Below are 24725 nucleotides of genomic sequence, written 5' to 3' on the forward strand. Positions count from 1 at the left end.
ACTGCTGGGGGCCACTATAAGGGACATTATTACTGCTGGGGGCCACTATGGGAGACATTATTACTGCTGGGGGCCACTATGGGGGGAATTATTACTGCTGGAGGCCACTATGGGGGACATTATTACTGCTGGGGGCCACTATAGAAGACATTATTACTGCTGGGGGCCACTATAGAAGACATTATTACTGCTGGGGACCACTATAGAAGACATTATTACTGCTGGGGGCCACTATAGAAGACATTATTACTGCTGGGGACCACTAGGGGAGACATTTTTACTGCTAGGGGCCACTATGGGGGCATTATTACTGCTGGGGGCCACTATGGGGGACATTATTAATGCTGGGGGCCACTATAGGGGCATTATTACTGCTAGGGGCCACTATGGGGCATTATTACTGCTGGGGGCCACTATGGGGCATTATTACTGCTGGGGGCCACTATAGAAGACATTATTACTGCTGGGGATGAACTATAGAAGACATTATTACTGCTGGGGGCCACTATGGGGGACATTATCAATGCTGGGGGCCACTATGGGGGCATTATTACTGCTGGGGGCCACTATAGAAGACATTATTACTTCTGGGGACCACTATAGAAGACATTATTACTGCTGGGGGCCACTATGGGGGCATTATTGCTGCTGGGGGCCACTATCAAGGACATTTTACATACAGCAGGGGATGGGATTTAAATAAAAAAGAGCCAATGAAAATCATTTTGAACGGCCATGAAGACCTGACCGCGAGTCTGTGTGAATCCAGCCTAAGAGCTCGAGCACACGCAAATTGCGGAACCGCTGAACACGGATACTGGCCAGGAGCTTGACGCTTTTTTTGTTTTCTCCTGCAGAAATGTCCTATCGTTGTCCAAAAAACGGACAAGGATAGGACATGACCTATTTTTGTGGGGCTGCGGATCAGACACGGAGCACACGGTGTGCTGTTTGCATCTGTTGTGGCCCCATTGAGATGAACAGGTCCTCATCCAATCCGGAAAAAATGCGAATCACATGCCGGCCAAATCTACAGCCGTGTGCATGACTTTTTTTGGCGGCCCCATTGAAGTAAATGGTTCCACATACGGGCTGCCCAAAAAAAATGGAATGGACACAGAAAAAAAATACGTCTTTTGTTTCCGGCCGCATCTTTAGGTCCATTCCGCAGCTCTGGATAAAAACAGAACAGGTCCTGCACTTGTCTATATCACGGACAAGGATAGGACAGTTCTATAGAGGGCAGGACGTTCCATTCCGCAAAATATGGAACGCATACGGCCGGTATCCGTGTTTTGCGGACCACAAAAATAGAAACGGCCATGTACATGAGCCCTAGGTCTGCTTCTGGGGAGGGGGGGGGGGTTAATTACTGCAGATCAGCCATTCAGGAGACTGGGAAAGCTGTGTGACAAATGGCACAGACTCCAGGGCAATTATTTATTAACTTTTTTTATTTTTTTATTTAGACATAAACATATTCCACTTAAAGGGGTCGTCTCATTTCAGCAAATGGCATTTATCATGTAGAGAAAGTTAATACGAGGCTGTGGCGCTATTGTTGCAGGAGGGCGCAGCCTACAGAAACTTTAAACGTCACAGCAATAAAAAAAGTTTTGCATGTGACCATCATAGGTGGCAAAAAAAGAGAAAAAAATATTTTACAAAAAACTCAAACTGCAAAGTTGCATGACGGTTCCACACAAAGTATGTCTCACTTCAGCAAATTGCATTGATCATGTAGAGAAAGTTAATACCAGGCACTTACTAATGTATTGTGATTCTCCATATTGCCTCCTTTGCTGGCTGGATACATTTTATCCATCACATTATACACTGCCTGTTTCCATGGTTACATACCACCGAGCAATCCATCAGGTGTGTGCCCGTGCTTGCACACTATAGAAAAAAAGCAGCAGCCTATGTGCCTTTTCCTGTAGTGTGCAAGCACGACCACCTCTGATGGATTGCAGGGTGGTCATAACCATGGAAACAGGCAGTGTATAATGTGATGGAAAAATGAATCCAGCCAGCAAAGGAGGCAACATGGAGAATCACAATACATTAGTAGTGCCTGGTATTAACTTTCTCTACATGATCAATGCAATTTGCTGAAGTGAGACATACTTTGTGTGGAACCGTCATGCAACTTTGTAGTGGCAACAAAATTATATGCTGCATCTGAGTTTTTGTAAAATATTTTTTTCTCTTTTTTGCCACCTATGGTGGTCACATGCAAAACTTTTTTAAAGTGACGCTCAAAGTTTCTGTAGGCTGCGCCCTCCTGCAACAATAGCGCCACAGCCCAAATATAGTGATACAGTGACCTGATCATTAGCCTTCCCTCTCTACCTCTCCTCCATCATGAAGGCTGCCGGTGGCCCTGGCCTCACCTCCGTCTCCCTGAGCCTGGATTCCAGCGCTGACCGGGGGCCCTGGGTGTTGTCATTTTCTTTCAGCCGCTCGTGGATCTCTTTCATCCAGGCTTCAGCCTTTTCCAAGGACGTCTCAAACTCATCATGTGGCAGCTGGTTCATCGCATGAGAGGAGCTGCAAGACAAGGACACAATGAATCCTCATGTCGCGGGACATTTGCACGCCCCATGCGCATTCTGCCGAGGAACGCCCTTTATCGTGCACATTGTCATCGTCCAGTTCACAGGACAGTCCTTAGACAAATTGGACTGTTGGCAAAAATGGGCGTTTCATTCCAAAATGAGGAGCTATGAGGGCTTTCGGCAAGGTTCCACATTTAGAGGGTATGTATACTTTTGCAAACACTCTTTACAAAGGCATCCAAAATTAAAAATAAAAAAAAGTAAAAAATCTCAGTTTTGTGTACGCAGCTTCAATGCAGACTTATGCGTCTCTGTAGTGCAATCTTGCAGTCTCGCTCCACTCTGCTGTCTCTACTACAGGCAGTAGAGGAGGTAGACGACGGAGGAAAGGAACGCATGACTGCAAGATCAGACTACGCGGAGAGTGCTTGTAGTCTGTAACCATGGAGACGTATGGCAGCTGTATTTATAAAATAAAAAAAGTTGAGGATTTTTTTTTTTAATCAACACTATTTGCAAAATGGCTTTTTTTCTTTATTTTAGAAGCATTGCAGCATTAAAATCATTAGTTGCAAAAGTGTACATCCCCCAAAGCCTTTTCGCACTGGAGAGATTGGTTTGCTCCTTTTGGTACAGAAGAGGTTAACCCTTTCCCCTTTAAAGTTTGCAGCCCTCCGGGATGATTCTGCAAGCAGGATTTTTGAGTTCCGTCCAAAAAGAAGCAAAGGGAATTTTTTTTTTTCTGGAGAGTATGCGTCGGGGAAGCCGCCAGTTTGGTAATTAATTTTTGCAGAGGTTGTCGCTGCTCCTTCTTGAGCCAAGAAATTCCCAAGTCTCTGCAGCTGACCCCCCCCCCCCCCCCCCCACTGGCTACTCTGTTAACCTTTAAGAATAGGAAGGTCATACCCGTGGCTGTCCCTGGCACTGGAAGTGTTTTGGAACTAAAAAATCCTGGCAGATGGCGCCCCCTCACTGGGGCTTTGGACTGTAGCTGCCTCCCAGCAGCTTGTACCCTCCTCCGGCCCTTGCGTCTTGTGATTTTACTGTTATTATTTGTACGTTAATAACCTCAATTTTTCCATCTTGTGGTTGAATCGGGAATTTTTTGGGAGCAAAAGAAATGCTGAAGACATTAAAATATTTCTTCCTTTAGTCATAGGGATGTATTCGGGGCACTTTCCTGCAACTGTTTGTGATTGCTACAATGTATCCAATAGAAAAAACAAACAGAAGGAAGTTTATCAATAGTCTTGATTGTGTTCTGCCGTTTTCTGGGGAAATATTTAATCTCTTGGGCGCCATGCCAAGGTCAAACCAATGTACCCGCTCTAGTCCGGAAGGGCAGAACCTCCATGCTTTTAGCAAACGCTGCAAAATACTTTAGGGCTATATAAATAAAGATTAGTAGGGTGTGTATACTTTATCAAACAAATTATTATTGCTCTGATGCGCCTCAGATAAAAAAAATAAAAATGAAGCAACGTTTGCAAATACCCGTGATTATAAATCTATGAAACTCTTCTGTGCCTACGGCTTCTATGTGTCTCCATGGTTACAGACTACAAATAAACCCTGTGTAGTCTGATCCTGCAGTCCTGTATCGCTTTACTCCCTCTGCGGAAGCGGAGTAACACAGAACTGCAGAATCTGACTACGCCTTTCGCGCTCATGCACACGACCTTATTTTCTTACCGTTTAGGTTTTTTTGCAGCCCGTATGCGGAACCATTCACTTCAATGGGTCAGCACGAAAAAGGTAATGACTCCGCGTGCATTCCATTTCTGTCCGTTCCGCCAAAAAATAGAACATGTCCTATTCTTGTCTGTTTTGCAGACAAGGACAGGCATTGTTACAACGGATACGCACAAAAAGAAAAAACGGATGCAACATAGGCGTGTGTTGTGGACCGCAAAATACATACGGACGCGTTGTGCATGAGCCGTTACTTTGTAGTCTATGGAGAAATATAGCTCTGCCTAGGAGCTGTAGGCCCAAAACGGTAGGATAGCTTTAATGAAAAGCGTTTGCAAAGTTGTTTTCTTTTTTTGATATATTGGGGGTAATAAAAAAAGGTCACTGCAAAAGTTTACACCCCTTTTAGGGTACTTTCACACTTGCGTTAGAGGATTCCGTTGCCGGAACTGCCTGGCGGATCCGGGAATCTGTATGCAAATGGTTAGCATTTGTTTCCAGATACGGATGCGGATCCGTCTGACAAATGCATTGAAATTCCGGATCCGTCTCTCCAGTGTCATCTGGAAAAAAACAGATCCAGTATTATTTTTTTTCGCATTTTTAAAGGTCTGCGCATGCGCGGACAGGAAAACCGGATCCGGCATTAATACATTTCAATGGAAATTAATGCCGGATCCGGCATTCCGGCAAGTATTCAGGCCAAAAAACGTAAGAGGGACTGAACTGATGCATCCTGAACGGATTGCTCTCCATTTAGAATGCATTAGGATAAAACTGATCAGTTTTGGGTTAAAATATGCAGCTTCCATGTTTTGTTTTTTTGGGGGGAGAATTTCTCACTTCTACAGGACGCCATGATGCTGCAACGGTTTGCTGTTTTAGGCTCCATTCACACGTCCGCAATTCGCATTTTGCAGAACGGAATTGCGGACCCATTTATTTCTATGGGGCTGCACGATGTGCTGCCCGGATCCGGAAATGCGGACCCTCACTTCTAGGTCCGCAATTCCGATCCCGAAAAAAATAGAACATGTCCTATTCTTGTCTGCAATTGCGGACAAGATTAGGCATTTTCTATTAAGTGCCAGCGAAGTGCGGCCTGCAAAATGCGGAACGCACATTGCCGGTGTCCGTGTTTTGCGGATCAGTGGATCGGCAAAACACACACGGATGTGTGAATGGAGCCTTATAGAGAGTTCTGCAAAATGGCATAATGCACATTTACAATGCACTGGCCATAGACCGGACGGGATGCAATATCGGGATCCGTCAGTATGCACCATGTGACCTTAGCGTGTTCCAATGCGGGTTTTCCATCGGTTAACATGGTAATGTACAGGTACAATGGTGGTGACCTGCCATCGCTCAGCCCATCTACATGCAGCAGTTGCAGGATCAGTTTCCAAAGCATGCTGTCCTCAGAGATAGAGGGGATCCCTCCCTGCCAGGGCCGCTTCCTGTGACTCAGTCGTGCCGCGCGGCAGCGGTTTCCTCTCCTTAGTCACAGGCACCAGGAGGCCGTTATAAATATGTCCATCTGGAGGGAGGAGGAAAACATCTTCTATTCAGAAAGCGCTGTTTACGAGAATTTACACTCCAAAATCAAAAAACGCAGATTAAAGGGCATCTGTCAGCAGTTTTGTCCCTATGACACTGGCTGACCTGTTACATGTGCACTTGGCAGCTGAAGGCATCCGTGTTGGTCCCATGTTCCTAGGACCCCAGCGCTGGTCGCTTTGTGTTCAGTAATTGTCCTTGGACCTGTCGTATAGGTAGGGATTGTCCGAAGTGGAAAACCCCTTTAAATTAGGGGACTTGAACCCGCTGGTGCAGTGCTCCTGTATTGTCATGTATTACACCCCGTATAGGGAATACTGAGATAGCTGGTCCGGAGGCCTTCATTAGAAGAACCACGTGCCTTACCATGACTGCTGATCGGGGAGCCTCCTTGCTGTCGACTTCGAAATCTGAGGTGTTAAAGGGCATCTGTCAGCAGTTTTGTGTCTATGACACTGGCGGACCTGTTCCACGTGCGCTTGGCAGCTGAAGGCATCTGTGTTGGTCCCATGTTCCTATGTGCCCGCATTGCTGAGAAAAATGGTGTATTTTAATATATGCAAATGAGCCTCTAGGAGCAATGGGGGCGTTACCATTACACCTACAGGCTCAGCTGTCTCTGTAACTGCCGCACCCTCTGCACTTTGACAGCACCAGGCAGTGTACACACCATCATACCTGGTCCTGTCAATCAAAGTGCAGACGGCACGGCATATATGAAAACATGATGTTTCTCAGCACTGCGGGCACATATGAACATGGGACCAACACAGATGCCTTCAGCTGCCAAGCACATATGTAACAGGTCAGCCAGTGTCATAGGTACAAAACTGCTGACAGATGCCCTTTAACACCTCAGATTTCGAAGTCGACAGCAAGGAGGCTCCTTCTGCCCCTCGATCAGCAGTCATGGTAAGGCACGTGGTTCTTCTGATTCTGGAAAAGCTGGGTAGCAATCAATATGGCCGTCGCAAGGTTGTAACTCAGCTTTCCCAGAGCCCGGAATGGCAGCACGGTCTACCTATTTCAGTTGTCCAATCAGGGGGACAATTACTGGAGAAGAATCCTAATAAATGAAAGTCTGAGCGCAACACATGGCTGGACAGCTGCAGGGGGGGGGGTCATCTCAGCTGTCGGGGGTCCGGCCTGCAGGATCCCACCATGCAGAAGTGTCACCGAGCAGGACCCAGACTGATGCGCTGCAGCAGCTGCAGACTGCCTGAGGACATATGTTGTCACACGACAGTCACACCCGGAGCAGCCTGTCACATGTGCCACCAGATACTTCCACATTGCACAACAGCCAAATTCTCTGTGGCGGTGCCACCGATGGCAGAGTCCTAGCAAGGCTTCCCTGCACCCCACTCCTGTATCATGGCACACTGGCCATTGGCATCCAGCACCCGGGCCAGAATCCCCACCAGTGCCCTCCTGGCTATAAACTCTCAGGGATAGATCTGGATTATAGAGTGTTTCCATTCACTCACAGCAAGCAGAGACCTGGAAGATGTGAGGAGTTAAAACCCAAAGTAAAAGAGTGGATGGGACCTTTACATTTGTAACCAGGTTCCTAAATGGTCCTTTGATACAAAGCCCCTATAAGATGTCATCCAAACCTCACAGCCTGGAACCCCCCACCGGTCTGGACCACCACAGCCGTGATACACCCCTCACACACACAAAGAGCCTGGACCCACTTTCAATAGTCTACCTACCCTCCCATAGCCTGGAACCCGTTCCTCTCATAGATTGGATCCCCCCTATAGCATGGATCACACCTTTCCATATACCCCCCCCCATAGCCTGGACCACCCCCTTCCATAGGCTAGACCTCCTTGCTCTCATAGCCTGGATCCCCCTCCCATGGCCTGGACCCTCTCGCTTACATAGCCTGCCCCCCACCCTCTCAAAGCCTGGACCCCATCTGTTGCTCACACTATCCAAATATCCAATGCCATGGGTGAAGGGCAATGTGCCCTGTTTGCTCTGCCCGTGGTCTGTGTTGGGTGAAGCTCTCCATCTGCATGTAACAATGTAACGCTGAGATTTGTGGTGTTACATTGTCTCGCTGTACCGGAGACATTTCCTCCACACATTTCCCGCTCCCTCCTCCTCCTCCCACCATTTCTGCGCCATTTCTTATGACAGAATCAATTAAGGTTTTATGATAATCAGGGGGATTACAGCGGCTTTTTCTAGGATGGGGGCGAGACCAGACAGCTCCGGATTGTGAGACAAGTTAACACCGTGCGCGCCGTCCCTGGAGGAAGACGCCTGCATCTGTGTGCACAAAACACGTACAAAACACATTATACAGAACAGATACTGAACAAACACACAACAGAAACAGATACATATCACATACACAAAACACACAACAGAAACACAAAAGACAAGACAGACATAACACATACAGAAAAGACACATCAGATACTCAAGAAATATATCAGGCTACTTTCGCACTTGCGTTTTTGCTGGATCCGGCAGGGTTCAGTAAGAACGGTTCCGTTACTGATAATACAGCCGCCTGGTTCCGTTATGAACGGATCCGGTTGTATTATTTGTAACATAGCCAAGGCGGATCCGTCATGAACTCCATTGTAAGTCAATGGGGGACGGATCCGTTTCTATTGTGTCAGAGAAAACGGATCCGTCCCCATTGACTTACATTCATCTTGCTCCGCATCCCAGGACGGAAAGCAAAATACAACATGTTGCGGTTTGCTCGCCGGTATGGGAGCACAACTAAACGGAACTAAATGCATTTTGGAGCGCTCCGTTCTGTTCAGTTCCGTTTTGTCCCCATTGACAAAGAAATGGGTACAAAACGGAAGCGTTTTCTTGCGGTATTGACCCCCTATGACGGATCTCAATACCGGAAAACGAAAACGCTAGTGTGAAAGTAGCCTAAGACATATAAACGAAATATAGCGCACATAGCATGTACACAACGGATAACGCGCAATAAACAACCGAGACCCGCGATACACAACAGCCGCTCCACTCTGCAATGTGGGTTTTGCACCCCCCAAGCCTTTTCAGTTACATGTGACAGTGATTGGTGTTTACTACCATGGGGTACATGACCTGAGCATACTGGGGGTTGTAGTTTTAGAACATGTCGGTGACACATCAGGGCTGTAAAGGATAAATATTAATGACGGTGACACATATCTGAAATATCTGCAAGGTTAATAAGTGACTACAGACCGTGCAGTCTCCAGGCCGCCGCTCTCACCGGCTGCAGGCAGGAAACGTCTCTGAGGCTGCACAGCACTCTAATGTACACAATCACATGACTCCGGCTGCACAGCACTCTAATGTACACAATCACATGACTCGGACTGCACAGCACTCTAATGTACACAATCACATGACTCCGGCTGCGCAGCACTCTAATGTACACAATCACATGACTCCGGCTGCACAGCACTCTAATGTACACAATCACATGACTCGGGCTGCACAGCACTCTAATGTACACAATCACATGACTCGGGCTGCACAGCACTCTAATGTACACAATCACATGACTCGGGCTGCACAGCACTCTAATGTACACAATCACATGACTCGGGCTGCACAGCACTCTAATGTACACAATCACATGACTCCGGCTGCACAGCACTCTAATGTACACAATCACATGACTCCGGCTGCGCAGCACTCTAATGTACACAATCACATGACTCGGGCTGCACAGCACTCTAATGTACACAATCACATGACTCCGGCTGCACAGCACTCTAATGTACACAATCACATGACTCCGGCTGCACAGCACTCTAATGTACACAATCACATGACTCGGACTGCACAGCACTCTAATGTACACAATCACATGACTCCGGCTGCACAGCACTCTAATGTACACAATCACATGACTCCGGCTGCACAGCACTCTAATGTACACAATCACATGACTCGGGCTGCACAGCACTCTAATGTACACAATCACATGACTCGGGCTGCACAGCACTCTAATGTACACAATCACATGACTCCGGCTGCGCAGCACTCTAATGTACACAATCACATGACTCGGACTGCACAGCACTCTAATGTACACAATCACATGACTCGGGCTGCACAGCACTCTAATGTACACAATCACATGACTCGGGCTGCACAGCACTCTAATGTACACAATCACATGACTCGGGCCGCACAGCACTCTAATGTACACAATCACATGACTCCAGCTGCACAGCACTCTAATGTACACAATCACATGACTCCGGCTGCACAGCACTCTAATGTACACAATCACATGACTCCGGCTGCACAGCACTCTAATGTACACAATCACATGACTCCGGCTGCACAGCACTCTAATGTACACAATCACATGACTCCGGCTGCACAGCACTCTAATGTACACAATCACATGACTCCGGCTGCACAGCACTCTAATGTACACAATCACATGACTCCGGCTGCACAGCACTCTAATGTACACAATCACGACACAAGTCTTTTCTAGATCTCATCAAACGTGCCCGCTGATGTTATGATAATTTGCCCAATCTTTAGGGGACACGGTCTACCAAGGTTGCCGTCTGGCAGCTGTAAGCTTAATCTACCAACCACAGATATCACGTGTAACACCGCGCAGCATGTATCACGTGTAACACCGCGCAGCACGTGCTGGGGGCCCGAGCTCTCTGGCTTCCTACGAACCCGACCACTTCCTGTGCCATTTTTAATTCTGAGTGAAACAAACATTTTTCATCATGGAAACCGATGTAAATATCTGAAGCCGCGGCGGCTCAGACACAACGGAAATGACTTCAGCGAATGTTCGAGATCCATAACACTGGACAAAAATGTAACATTGTTACATTATTTTTCATTCAAAACATTTTTAAAAAAATGTGGAAAAAAGTTACCAAAAAATCAGCATCATAGAAACCTTACAGTACGTCCCCCCCCCCCCCCGCCGCCAACGTGCAAAATACAAGCCACCCATTAGCTTCCCCGCCCCAGCCCTTCTGCCCCCCACGCCCTTGTGTACCCGCAGTCTCACGTTCGTCTCACGTTCGTTCCTCGCCTCAAAAATTTGTTTACATATTTTGTCTGTGTTTGAACAAGGTGTATGCAAATGGTGAGATACGTGTAGAAAGAAGGTGGGGAGGAGAGGGAGGGGCCAGCAGTGTGGGGGGGGGTCCCAAAAATGTGGAAAAACAAGACCGAGCAATTTAAATGGCTCCACAATAAGAACAATGCACACCCGGTCGATGCGCGACTTCCAGGCACGTCCCTTGTAAAATGACTAAAACAAGATTAAAAAAACGTGCAGAGAAAACTCACGGCGAAAATATTTCATGAGCAATTTTTTTTATATTAAAAAAAAAAAATTTTTTTTTTTCTTTCTGCAGAACAATGAAGTGGCTGCAGCCAATAAACCCTCCCCGAGTTCCTGGCACGTCGGGCATCGTAGAGGATGGCAGCGGACGAAATACCAAACCACCCACATTAAAAAGAAAGCCGTCAACAGCCCCAGACAAAAACATCGCAGGCTGCCGGTTTTAAAGGGACAGTACAAAATATTAACTCATACAAACCGATCTGAACCCGCCTTCTGTCCACCAGAAACTAGACGCCAATGTGATGGGAAGGGAAAGGGGGTCCAGGGCTTCACAGTCGGACTCTTTCCATCCCAATGAAATCCTTGTGGGTATGCAATTAACAGATACCGCTAAGCAGCCACTCACAGGTATCCGTGTTAAAAAATCGTATACCGCGCTGCGCACCATATACGTTTTTTTCACAGGATACCTGCAAGCGCTATTACATGCAAATGGAAACCTGGCAGACTAAAGGAAGACCCCCCCATCTGTATAACGGGGGCCTATGGGTCCCTTTCATATGTGCGTTGGGATCTTTCGCGGTGCATCCAGTAAACGCACATAGCCGAGTGTGAGCAGAGCTTATTGGGTACATAATATTGCTATTTTGTTTCCAACCTCCCCCCCCCAATTGTCATTTGGATTCACTAAGGAGGTAGAGCTTAGCGTGCCTGGTTTACTATTGCAGTGGGGAAGGGCTCCTGCTGCAGCCAGTTGCCTTACAGCCAGACCGAGGTCTGAAATGAGGTCTTTACGAATAAAGTAGGGATTTGTAGAGAAGAATTCTTCTAGTTCAGACTTGATACACAGGAGAGAAATTGCTGGAATGTTACTTCTTACAGTTCTTACTTCTTTCATTTTTATTTGGATTATTTGGCTTACCGTGCCTAGGTTACTATTTCGGTGGGGAAGGGCTCCTGCTGCAGCCAGTTGCCTCACAGCCAGACCGAGGTCTGATATTAGGTTTGTAAGAATGAAGAAGCGGAGAAGTAGAAAATAATTCTTAGATTTCTCACTTGACACAGTCAAAGGAAAGGAATTGCTGGAATTTTACTTCTTACGGTTCCTTTAATAACAGGCCGCGTCGCCAGCTTTACAGTGGAATAGATAATCATTTTCCGTCCACTGTTCGCACGCTACAATTATGTGACTCGTGAAAGCAGCTCAGACGGCGCTCGCTATGTTGTGACGGCCTCCGAGAGGTGACAGCTGCTCCCTACATGACTAATTAAACACACAATGAATTATTAATACACCTGCAGCCCGTACGGACACAAGAGGCATGACGAGGACCGCCGCTATCACGCTGATGTGGTGTGACCGGGATGACGGGCGAGAACAGACAGTGTTTTTGGGATCTTAGGTCGACTCCGGCTGAACAGATATAAGGTGATAACGTACACGTGATATGTGCCATATGTTCTCCCCGTGTTTCCTCCCGCACTCCAAAGACAGACTGATCGGGACCTTAGATTATGAGCCCCACTGGGGACAGCGTGATGCTAATGTCTGTAAAGCGCTGCGGAATATAGTAGCGCTATATAAAATGCGTAAAATAAATAAATACTCCAGAGCTGCATTCACTATTCTGCTGCGAAATATACTAGAGCTTTATAAATGCGTAAAATAAATAATAATCATATACAGACAGGGCGGAAGGAGTTATCCGCTTTGGAGTCTTCCATACTCGGGGGGGGGGGCTGGATAGTCGTGGAGTTTTGTTGAAGGGAACCTCCGCCGTGACGCCATCCAACCAGAAATCACTTTTTAACCCCTTCATGATTAGAGGGGATGGGATTTTCCAAGAACTAGAAAACTGGATCTAAATACTTTTGTAATTTCTTATTAAAATTAATTTAAATGTAGTATAGACAGTGAGCTACTCAATAAAATCTCTCTCTATAGCGCCACCTGCTGTTTGATTTTTATTTATCTGTCCACCTCACTGAGGTGGACATACATGCTCAGTTCCATATTTCAACTGCCTCCTGAGCTGTGATAGGCAGAGAGCTACAGCAGAAAGAACATGCCCCCTGAGCTGCAGCAGAAAGGACATGTACCCTGAGCTACAGCAGAAAGGACATGCACCCTGAGCTACAGCAGAAAGGACATGACCCCTGAGCTGCAGCAGAAAGGACATGCCCCCTGAGCTACAGCTGAAAGGACATGTCCCCTGAGCTACAGCAGAAAGGACATGCCCCCTGAGCTACAGCAGAAAGGACATGCCCCCTGAGCTACAGCAGAAAGGATATGCCCCCTGAGCTACAGCCGAAAGGACATGCCCCCTCAGCTACAGCAGAAAGGACATGCCCCCTGAGCTACAGCAGAAAGGACATGCCCCCTGAGCTACAGCACAAAAGGACATGCCCCCTGAGCTACAGCAGAAAGGATATGCCCCCTGAGCTACAGCAGAAAGTACACGCCCCCTGAGCTGCCAGCTTGATATAAATTTAGCAGAGCAATTGGAAGGATAAATGGGGAGATCTCTGGATCCATGTGAGGTCCAGGGCTGGTTCTAGCTTTGTTAGAAAGATACTGTCATGTGCTAAGTGATGTCTGATTTTAATTTTTTTTACATTTATCATGGGACACGCCCTTTAAGGTCAGCACTTGGATCAGCGATGGAGGAGGAGTGGATAATATTAGCCACGTAAGGGTGTCTGGAGGGGCAGGGAGGTCCCACTGAGGACCACTACAGTCAGCCTCGCCTTAGTTTATAATGGCTGATAAAAGGGAACAATAGATCGCATTTACACCTGTACAGCAAATGGAGATCAGTCATGTTGGGTCATTGTTACCAACCCCAGGGGGTGATACCGGGAAGGTTATCCTCCGTCTCAGGTATGCAGCACATCGGAGGTAAGTCAATCAGACCTGCCATGTTCTCCCCCGGAGGGTGGCGCTCCTGCTGCGTGGTGGCTGCAGTCATATGGAGGATACAGCAGGAACCCATCTGCCTGGCGTCCAAAGGGTTAAATATTTCCATCCAGGATCCTTTCCTTAATAAATGGTTATTCCTTTACTTATATAGAATACATTTTATCCAGTGATAATTAGGGAACAAGTGAGATCTCCCCCCCCCCCCCCCCCCATAGCACTAATGGTTCAGTCCAAGGCGTCACTCGCTGTCAGAGATGAAAAGATCTTTGTTTCTGGGAAATCGTGTTCCCTTTTAGTAGAATTCGGTTTCTGTAGCAATTAATATGCAGCCTGGATGAATGGAGCATCTGATCCATGTACCAGAAGCCCCCGGAGCAGGGGGAGAGGCGGCCGATAATAAAAATAAAAAATCCAAACTAGTAGATCGTTAGATAATTATCGCTATTTCAGAGGGATGAGTGAAAAGAAATACCCCAGTGTCATTGCCATCCAGAGCTGAATTCGGAATTCTGCTGGATGCCCTTGGAAACAGACTGCGGTTGTTCCACTCTGTGTAACCCACCTGAGCTCCCACAATGCACGGCTCTGTGGTAGGAGGAAATCGGCAGAATTGTGAATGTAGCTTTGGAGGTGACTAGAGTACAAGTCAAATTGTGACCCATTAAGTAAAGCAAGGCATGTACAACATTACACAGATCATACGTGAACTTTTTTAAGTTTATGGACAGTGTAGGAAGGCGCAAGGGACCGTCGTTGACAGAAGGTATGTGTCAGGTTCCTGGCCTCGGTGGAATAAGAGCCAGTTTTCATGTGTCAGCAGCAGTAGCTGTTTGACACCTTGCTATTTTAGTATGGCTGTATAGCTGATCCGGGACAGCTCTTACTGGGAGTAGTCAAAGTGCTGGGTGGGTGACTACTCCCCACGTTCCAGGCCGGGTCTTGACAGACCTATATATAAAAAAAAAAACAGCCAGCAGTGTCAGCTGGTGGTAATTACCTCAGTCTGACAGTGGAGCTCAGGAGGTGTGTGTGCTGGGATCTGGGGCTTGTGTCGTGCTGGGGAGCGGAGACCCACGTGTTAGGGGAAACGGGCCCCCTAAAAGCCTGCTAGGGACTGCTGGAGGCAGGACTGCCAACAAGGTGATTTTTGTTATGTGAACTAACACCAAGACTGCAAAGTGACGTTTTGTTTTTGCTTTATGTGTGAATAAACACGGAAGTTTGACTTAAGAACTGGTAATTTGCCTCTGTACTGCGTCCGCACACCCTGTCGACCAGAGCGAATCCCCACAACTCACTGCAGGTTATAGACTGTCACAGCAGGTTACACAGTGTGACAGCAGGTTAAGGACTGTTAGAGCGGATTATGGACTGTCACAGCAAGTTATGGACTGTTAGAGCAAGCGGCAGCAAGGTACAGACTGTCACAGCACGTTATGGACTGTCACAGCAGGTACTGAACTGTCACAGCAGGTATTGGACTGTCACAGCACATTATGGACTGTCACAGCAGGTTATGGACTGTCTCAGTAGGTATTGGACTATATCAGCACATTATGGACTCTCACAGCAGGTATTGGACTGTCACAGCAGGTATTGGACTGTCACAGCAGGTATTGGACTGTCACAGCAGGTTATGGACTGTCTCAGTAGGTATTGGACTATATCAGCACATTATGGACTCTCACAGCAGGTTATGGACTGTCACAGCAGGTTATGGACTGTCTCAGTAGGTATTGGACTATATCAGCCCATTATGGACTGTCACAGAAGGTATTGGACTATATCAGCCCATTATGGACTGTCACAGAAGGTATTGGACTGTCACAGCACATTATGGACTGTCACAGCAGGTTATGGACTGTCTCAGCATACAATTAACATAAAATGGCAATGTGTTAAGGTGGATTTACACTTTGCAATAATCGTGCAGAATATTGGGAACAAACATTCCCACGAACGCTCATTCCTGACAATCTGCCCCGTCTAAATGTACGACCGATCCCCGAGGAACGAGCTAAACGCTCGTCTATCGTGTGATCCAGTCGCTCGTGCAGACACATCAATCATCGTTTCTGGGCAGCAGATCGTGTGGTCTAAACAGTGATCTGCTGCCCAGAAACAACGCAGCCGTAGGAGGAGGAGCGATTGCAATAGCGACTGTCCGTCCTCATACTGTGGAGGAGATCGCTGTATGTAAATGCACTGCTTCACCTCCACTGAGAGAGCAGCCGTCTCTTGGGAAGGAACAATCTGCTGCTCATCTGGGTGTGTAAATGCACCTTTAAGCCTGTTTTGGACCTAGCGATAGTCGGGCAGATGATCGCTAGCAAGCGTTTGTAGGCATGCTCGTTAGCGATGATCTGCCAGTGTAATAGTGACGACGATTACCCAATCGCAATTTCTAAGCAGGTTAAAAAATCATTGTTTGCCAGCAGCAGATCGCGCCGTCTAATAACGGTCTGCTGGCGGCAAATAATGATTCTGTACGGGGACGAGCGATGGCATGAGCGATCACTGCTCCCAATACTGTGGAGGAGATCGCTGCATGTAATAGCAGGGCTTCCCTTCACTGATGAGCACGCTTCCTTCCCGAACATTGTCTGTCTCATCTGCAGGTGTAATATCGGCGGCCGTTGACACAGATCAGCAGATTTCATCTATAGACCCCCGCCTCCCCCTCCCCCTCCAACACACAATGGCGGCTGGGAACTGATCGGGTGTTGTGTTATGCAACACAAATTGGTACTGGACACATTTTTACCTAGATCTCCTGTGGAACTACAAGTCTCAGCATGTGTACCCTGGCTGGAACGGATACTAACAGACTACATCCGTTCTAGGTTGCCGGGTCTCTGTGGCATCATCTCACCAGATACTGTGTGCCCGTCTGTAGTTACACTCGCTGCCCTCTCCACAACTCATAAACAACAACAGGAGTACAACTCTCAGTGGACAGGACGCTCAGGAATGCTGACAATTTTGCTTAAAGCAGAATCCCCCCCCCCCCCTTCTATTTAGAGCAAAGGGGGGGTGAGCAGGCGCTGGATTCCTCCACATCACCGCAAAGCCACAACATGCTGCAGCCAGGCTACAACCACACACAGAGTACTCCTGTGCCCCCAGACATGGCGCCCAATACTTCCCCCTGGAAAGTTACAAGACCTGGAACAAGACGATTAAATACTAAGGTGCAATGCACTGCGGATACCAGGGAGATGTAACACGGTAGTACTGGCTTCAGTCCGATGAAGAGGTTCTGCAGCAGCTTCAAATTGTAAAAGTCCCATCTTTTCTCATTGTGAATAAAAGTACACATAGAGTCACTTACTGGACACGGTGTGACACAAAACATCCAGGCCTGTGGCACTGCACACCACATACACCCTACAAATACCTGTACTACAGTCAGCACACCCCATACACCCTACATATACCTGTACTACAGTCAGCACAACCCATACACCCTACATATACCTGTACTACAGTCAGCACAACCCATACACCCTACATATACCTGTACTACAGTCAGCACACCCCATACACCCTATATATACCCTAAAGCCCCAGTACACCACATAGATTACCTCAATTATATTCATTAACACAGTCAGACTACAACATGCTCATTGTATCCAGCACCTCAGGCCCTGTACACCCCATATTTTACAACAGCTCGTGTAAGTATATTGTGAGTCACTGTGTCCTGTACATCACCTCTGTATATTCACCTGTACTGCCCCAGTACACTCTGTATAACACCCCATATATCTAGTACCACATCCAGAGTAATCCCTATACATCACCCCATTTACCCACCAGTACTGCCCCAGTATACTCTGTATTACACCTCATACATCATCCATATACCCACCAATGCTGCCCCAGTATACCCTGTATTACACCTCATACATTACCCCATATACCCACCAGTACTGCCCCAGTATACTCTGTATTACACCTCACGCATCACCCCATATACCCACCAATGCTGCCCCAGTATACCCTGTATTACACCTCATACATCACCCATATACCAAACAATACTGCCCCAGTATACCCAGTATTACACCTCACGCATCACCCCATATACCCACCAATGCTGCCCCAGTATACTCTGTATTACACCTCATACATCACCCATATACCAAACAATACTGCCCCAGTATACCCAGTATTACACCTCACGCATCACCCCATATACCCACCAATGCTGCCCCAGTATACTCTGTATTACACCTCATACATCACCCATATACCAAACAATACTGCCCCAGTATACCCAGTATTACACCTCAAACATCACCCCATATACCCACCAGTACTGCCCCAGTATTACACCTCATACATCACCCATATACCTACCAGTACTGCCCCAGTACAACCCATATAAATTAACTTCTCTATACAGCAAACACTACAGTGCACCCCTTAGCTGACTCCCAGCCCCAGTGCAATCCCAGTCTCCGGTCCAGACCCGCACATTGTCCGCAGCACTGGCCCCCAGTCCTGGGGCCCCCGGGGCTTCACCTACCTGGAGACTCCGGACTTGCAGCAGCGGGGACCGGATTTGAAATGCGGCGCAGACAGGAACCTCCCGTCCTCCTGACACTGAGCGGGGACTGGAGGCGGCGACTGAGAGGCTGCTGTATAAGGGCACGGCGCCAGCGGGCAGAGGAGCAGCGCCGAGGTCACGTGACCCCAGCCGCGCAGATACTGATACAAATGTATCATTTATGTAACGGCTTGAGTCTGGGGGCCGATCTGCGCCTTTATTAGGAGGGGGTCTAGCTGGTATTTGTCGCACTCACAAAAGTCTCCTTATTGTCCCGGCTCATTGCCTGCCCTGCTGTTACAGTTCACTGACAGCAAGCAGAAATCTTGAAAAAGGGGAGGAATTTGAAACGGAAAGGATATTAGAAAGATGCAGAACTTTCCTTTGTCCAGGGACTAGGGTGAGAAATGACTGCTGGGGGGGTAGTGACGTCACCCCTGTGGTCAGGCATACAGCTTCCCATCACACACTGAAAATAAATAAATACATATATTTTTATTTATTTATATATTTTAAGGAAATGTCCACGTGATTGTTCCAGTCCTCTTTTATTTCCTATGTCGGGGGTCACACGGCTCCTAATGTCATTTGACAGGACTATCTGACCTATAGGTGGGCTGTCCTTAGGGGGGAGCCCCACAGGGGGACAGCGCTGCGGAACATGGCAGGGCTAGTAAAAAGAAACAAAATCACAAAGTGGTCGTCATTGTATTTCCGCCCACTGTGTGAGGTGTTGGAGGCAGGGACATTTTCCGCTGGGCCGATGACAAGGGGGTCACTCAAGCTCTCCTGATGGTCACAGGCCAGGTACATAATGATCTGATGCTCAACAGCCACAGGTGCCCTCCTGAACTCAACCGTATTACCGTCCTCATGACAGTGATACAGTTGAATACTGGGGTTGGGGCAGCAGTATTCTCTGCTGCCCTGTGGTGTTTGGTTCTGCTGGGGCGGTATTCTGTGCTGCCCTGTGGTGTTTGGTTCTGCTGGGGCGGTATTCTGTGCTGCCCTGTGGTGTTTGGTTCTGCTGGGGCGGTATATTGTGCTGCCCTGTGGTGTTTGGTTCTGCTGGGGCGGTATTCTGTGCTGCCCTGTGGTGTTTGGTTCTGCTGGGGCGGTATTCTCTGCTGCCCTGTGGTGTTTGGTTCTGCTGGGGCGGTATTCTCTGCTGCCCTGTGGTGTTTGGTTCTGCTGGGGCGGTATTCTGTGCTGCCCTGTGGTGTTTGGTTCTGCTGGGGCGGTATTCTCTGCTGCCCTGTGGTGTTTGGTTCTGCTGGGGCGGTATTCTGTGCTGCCCTGTGGTGTTTGGTTCTGCTGGGGCGGTATTCTCTGCTGCCCTGTGGTGTTTGGTTCTGCTGGGGCGGTATTCTCTGCTGCCCTGTGGTGTTTGGTTCTGCTGGGGCGGTATTCTGTGCTGCCCTGTGGTGTTTGGTTCTGCTGGGGCGGTATTCTCTGCTGCCCTGTGGTGTTTTAGGCCTACTGGTTTTGTCCTGTCGTCTGTCAATTTGGACCCACCTACAACATGGGGCCACTGTTCATTTTTTTTCCAGGGCCAATCCGCCCCTGGTTGGAGGACGGGGCACACCGACCTGACACAACATCATCCCCTGGTTTAGCTTTTTCAATGTAGAAATAGGAAAGGAGCCCCGAAATGTCAGAGTGATACCTGTACTGCTAACCCTAGAGCTGGCAAAGAGGGTGCACTGACTGTGGTGACCCCCAGGCCTTGATGCCAAGCGGGCTGCTCTGTTACATCAGATCTCTAGAAGCATGGCATGGTTGGCAGTCCTGGTGGAGTCTGTCTAGAGACCCAAGTGACTCAAGCTGTAGCCTATGGCAGTAATGACCAGGACAGCAGATACAGGAGCTATAATAAGGCCCAACAAGTGAGGGGGCCCCAATGACTATGGACGGTGGAAGCGTGTTACATTTATATTATCCCTGTACTGTGACATCACTGTGTTTATTATCCTGTACTGTGACATCACTGTGTTTATTATCCTGTACTGTGACATCACTGTGTTTATTATCCCTGTACTGTGACATCACTGTGTGTATTATCTCTGTACTGTGACATCACTGTGTGTATTATCTCTGTACTGTGACATCACTGTGTTTATTATCCCTGTACTGTGACATCACTGTGTTTATTATCCTGTACTGTGACATCACTGTGTGTATTAGCCCTGTACAGTGACATCACTGTGTATTATCCCTGTACTGTGACATCACTGTGTGTATTATCTCTGTACTGTGACATCACTGTGTGTATTACCTCTGTACTGTGACATCACTGTGTGCATTATCCCTGTACTGTGACATCTCTGTGTTTATTACCCTGTACTGTGACATCACTGTGTGTATTATCTCTGTACTGTGACATCACTGTGTATATTATCTCTGTACTGTGACATCACTGTGTGTATTATCTCTGTACTGTGACATCTCTGTGTTTATTACCCTGTACTGTGACATCACTGTGTTTATTATCCCTGCACTGTGACATCACTGTGTGTATTATCCTGTACTGTGACATCACTGTGTTTATTATCTCTGTACTGTGACATCACTGTGTTTATTATCCCTGTACTGTGACATCACTGTGTTTATTATCTCTGTACTGTGACATCACTGTGTGTATTATCTCTGTACTGTGATATCACTGTGTGTATTATCCTGTACTGTGACATCACTGTGTTTATTATCCTGTACTGTGACATCACTGTGTGTATTATCCCTGTACTGTGACATCACTGTGTGTATTATCCCTGTACTGTGACATCACTGTGTGTATTATCTCTGTACTGTGACATCTCAGTGTTTATTACCCTGTACTGTGACATCACTGTATTATCTCTGTACTGTGACATCTCTGTGTTTATTACCCTGTACTGTGACATCACTGTGTTTATTATCCCTGCACTGTGACATCACTGTGTTTATTATCCCTGCACTGTGACATCACTGTGTGTATTATCTCTGTACTGTGACATCTCTGTGTTTATTACCCTGTACTGTGACATCACTGTGTTTATTATCTCTGTACTGTGACATCACTGTGTTTATTATCCCTGCACTGTGACATCACTGTGTTTATTATCTCTGTACTGTGACATCACTGTGTGTATTATCCTGTACTGTGACATCACTGTGTTTATTATCCTGTACTGTGACATCACTGTGTGTATTATCTCTGTACTGTGACATCACTGTGTGTATTATCCTGTACTGTGACATCACTGTGTTTATTATCCTGTACTGTGACATCACTGTGTGTATTATCCCTGCACTGTGACATCACTGTGTGCATTATCCCTGTACTGTGACATCACTGTGTTTATTATCCCTGTACTGTGACATCACTGTGTTTTATTATCCCTGTACTGTGACATCACTGTGTTATTATCTCTTACTGTGAACATCACTGTGTTATTATCCTGTACTGTGACATCACTGTGTTTATTATCCTCTGTACTGGACATCACTGTGTTTATTATCCCTGCACTGTGACATCACTGTGTGTATTATCTCTGTACTGTGACATCACTGTGTTTATTATCCCTGTACTGTGACATCCTGTGGTTTATTATACCTGTACTGTGACATCACTGTGTTTATTATCTCTGTACTGTGACATCACTGTGTTATTATCCCTGTACTGTGACATCACTGTGTGTTATATCTCTGTACTGTGACATCACTGTGTTTATTAGCTCTGTACTGTGACATCACTGTGTGTATTATCCCTGTACTGTGACATCACTGTGTTTATTATCCCTGTACTGTGCCATCACTGTGTTTATATATCTCTGTACTGTGACATCACTGGTGTATTATCCCTGTACTGTGACATCACTGTGTTGTATTATCTCTGTACTGTGACATCCTGTGTTTTATATCTCTGCTACTGTGACATCACTGTGTTTATTATCCCTGTACTGTGACATCACTGTGTTATTATCTCTGTACTGTGACATCACTGTGTTTATTATCCTCTGTACTGTGACATCACGTGTGTATTATCCTGTACTGTGACATCACTGTGTTTATTATCCCTGTACTGTGACATCACTGTGTTTATTATCTCTGTACTGTGACATCACTGTGTTATTATCCCTGTACTGTGACATCACTGTGTGTATTATCCTCTGTACTGTGACATCACTGTGTGTATATCTCTGTACTGTGACATCACTGTGTTATTATCCCTGTACTGTGACATCACTGTGTTATTATCCCTGTACTGTGACATCACTGTGTTTATTATCTCTGTACTGGACATCACTGTGTGTATTATCCCTGACTGTGACATCACGGTGTTGTATTATCCTGTACTGTGACAGCTCACTGTGTTTATTATCCCTGTACTGTGACATCACTGTGTTATTATCCCTGCGAACTGTGACATCACTGGCACTGTGTATTATCCCTGTACTGTGACATCACTGTGTTTATTATCCTGTACTGTGACATCACTGTGTTTATTATCTGTACTGTGACATCACTGTGTATTATCCCTGTACTGTGACATCACTGTATTATCCTGTACTGTGACATCACTGTTTATTATCTCTGTACTGTGACATCACTGTGTTTATTATCCTGTACTGTGACATCACTGTGTTATTATCCCTGACTGTGACATCACTGTGTTTATTATCTGTACTGTGACATCACTGTGTTTATTATCCTGTACTGTGACATCACTGTGTTTATTATCCTGTACTGTGACATCACTGTGTTTATTATCCTGTACTGTGACATCACTGTGTTTATTATCCCTGTACTGTGACATCACTGTGTTTATTATCCCTGTACTGTGACATCACTGTGTTTATCTCTGTACTGTGACATCACTGTGTTTATTATCCTGTACTGTGACATCACTGTGTTTATTATCCCTGCACTGTGACATCACTGTGTTTATTATCTCTGTACTGTGCATCACTGTATTGAATTAGCTCTGTCCCTGGTGACATCACTTATGTATTATCTCCTGTCCTGTGACATCAGCTAGTGTTTATTACTCTGTACTGTGACATCGCTGGTGTTTATATTCTGTACTGTGACATCACCCTTTGGGGGTTTTATATCTCTGTCCTGTGACATCACTGTATGTAATTATCTCTGTCCTGTGACATCACTATTTTTATATTATCTCGTACTGTTACATCGCTGTGGTTTATTATCTCTTGTACTGTGACATCACGGGTTTTATTATCTCTATTCCTGTGACATCACTGTATGTATTAATCTCTGTCCTGTGACATCACCTATGTTTATTATCTCTGTACTGTGACCTCCCTTGTGTGTATTATTTCTGTACTGTGACAATCACTGGGGTGTTTATTATCTCTGTCTCTGTGACATCACTGTTGTTTATTATCCTCTGTACTGGTGACATCACAGTGTTTTGATGTATCTCTGTACTGTGACATCACTGTGTTTATTATCCTGTTACTGTGACATCACTGTGTTTTATCTCTGTACTGTGACATCACTGTGTTTATTATCCTGTACTGTGACATCACTGTGTTTATTATCTGTACTGTGACATCACTGTGTTTTTATCCCTGTACTGTGACATCACTGTGTTATTATCCTGTACTGTGACATCACTGTGTTTATTATCCCTGTACTGTGACATCACTGTGTTTATTACTCTGTACTGTGACATCACTGTGTTATTATCCCTGTACTGTGACATCACTGTGTTTATCTCTGTACTGTGACATCACTGTGTTTATCTCTCTGTACTGTGACATCACTGTGTTTATTATCCTGTACTGTGACATCACTGTGTTTTTATCCCTGTACTGTGACATCACTGTGTTATTATCCCTGTACTGTGACATCACTGTGTTTATTATCCTGTACTGTGACATCACTGTGTATTATCCCTGTACTGTGACATCACTGTGTTTTTATCTCTGTACTGTGACATCACTGTGTTTATTATCTCTGTACTGTGGACATCACTGTGTTTATTATCCCTGCACTGTGACATCACTGTGTTTATTATCCCTGCACTGTGACATCACTGTGTTATTATCTCTGTACTGTGACATCACTGTGTTTATTATCTCTGTACTGTGACATCACTGTGTTTATTATCCCTGCAACTGTGACATC

At 46.4% G+C, this 24725-nt stretch overlaps 1 protein-coding gene across 4 annotated transcripts in view; it reads right to left on the reverse strand.

Annotated features, from left to right (window-relative positions):
* Positions 1-18660, reverse strand: part of SYNE3 (spectrin repeat containing nuclear envelope family member 3) — a 62358-nt gene extending 43698 nt beyond the window's left edge. For all 4 annotated transcript variants that reach the window (XM_044274174.1, XM_044274171.1, XM_044274172.1 and 1 more), the window contains exons 1-2: positions 18573-18660; positions 2394-2550 (exon numbers count right to left, since the gene is read on the reverse strand). In XM_044274174.1, the coding sequence (XP_044130109.1) occupies positions 2394-2537 (144 nt within the window). In that variant the 5' untranslated portion in view covers positions 2538-2550; positions 18573-18660. The remainder of the gene's footprint in view (positions 1-2393; positions 2551-18572) is intronic.
* Positions 18661-24725: the final 6065 nt, after the last annotated feature.

Source organism: Bufo gargarizans, unplaced genomic scaffold (genome assembly GCF_014858855.1).
Source record: "Bufo gargarizans isolate SCDJY-AF-19 unplaced genomic scaffold, ASM1485885v1 original_scaffold_1528_pilon, whole genome shotgun sequence".
In the NCBI taxonomy this organism is placed as follows: Eukaryota; Metazoa; Chordata; class Amphibia; order Anura; family Bufonidae; genus Bufo; species Bufo gargarizans.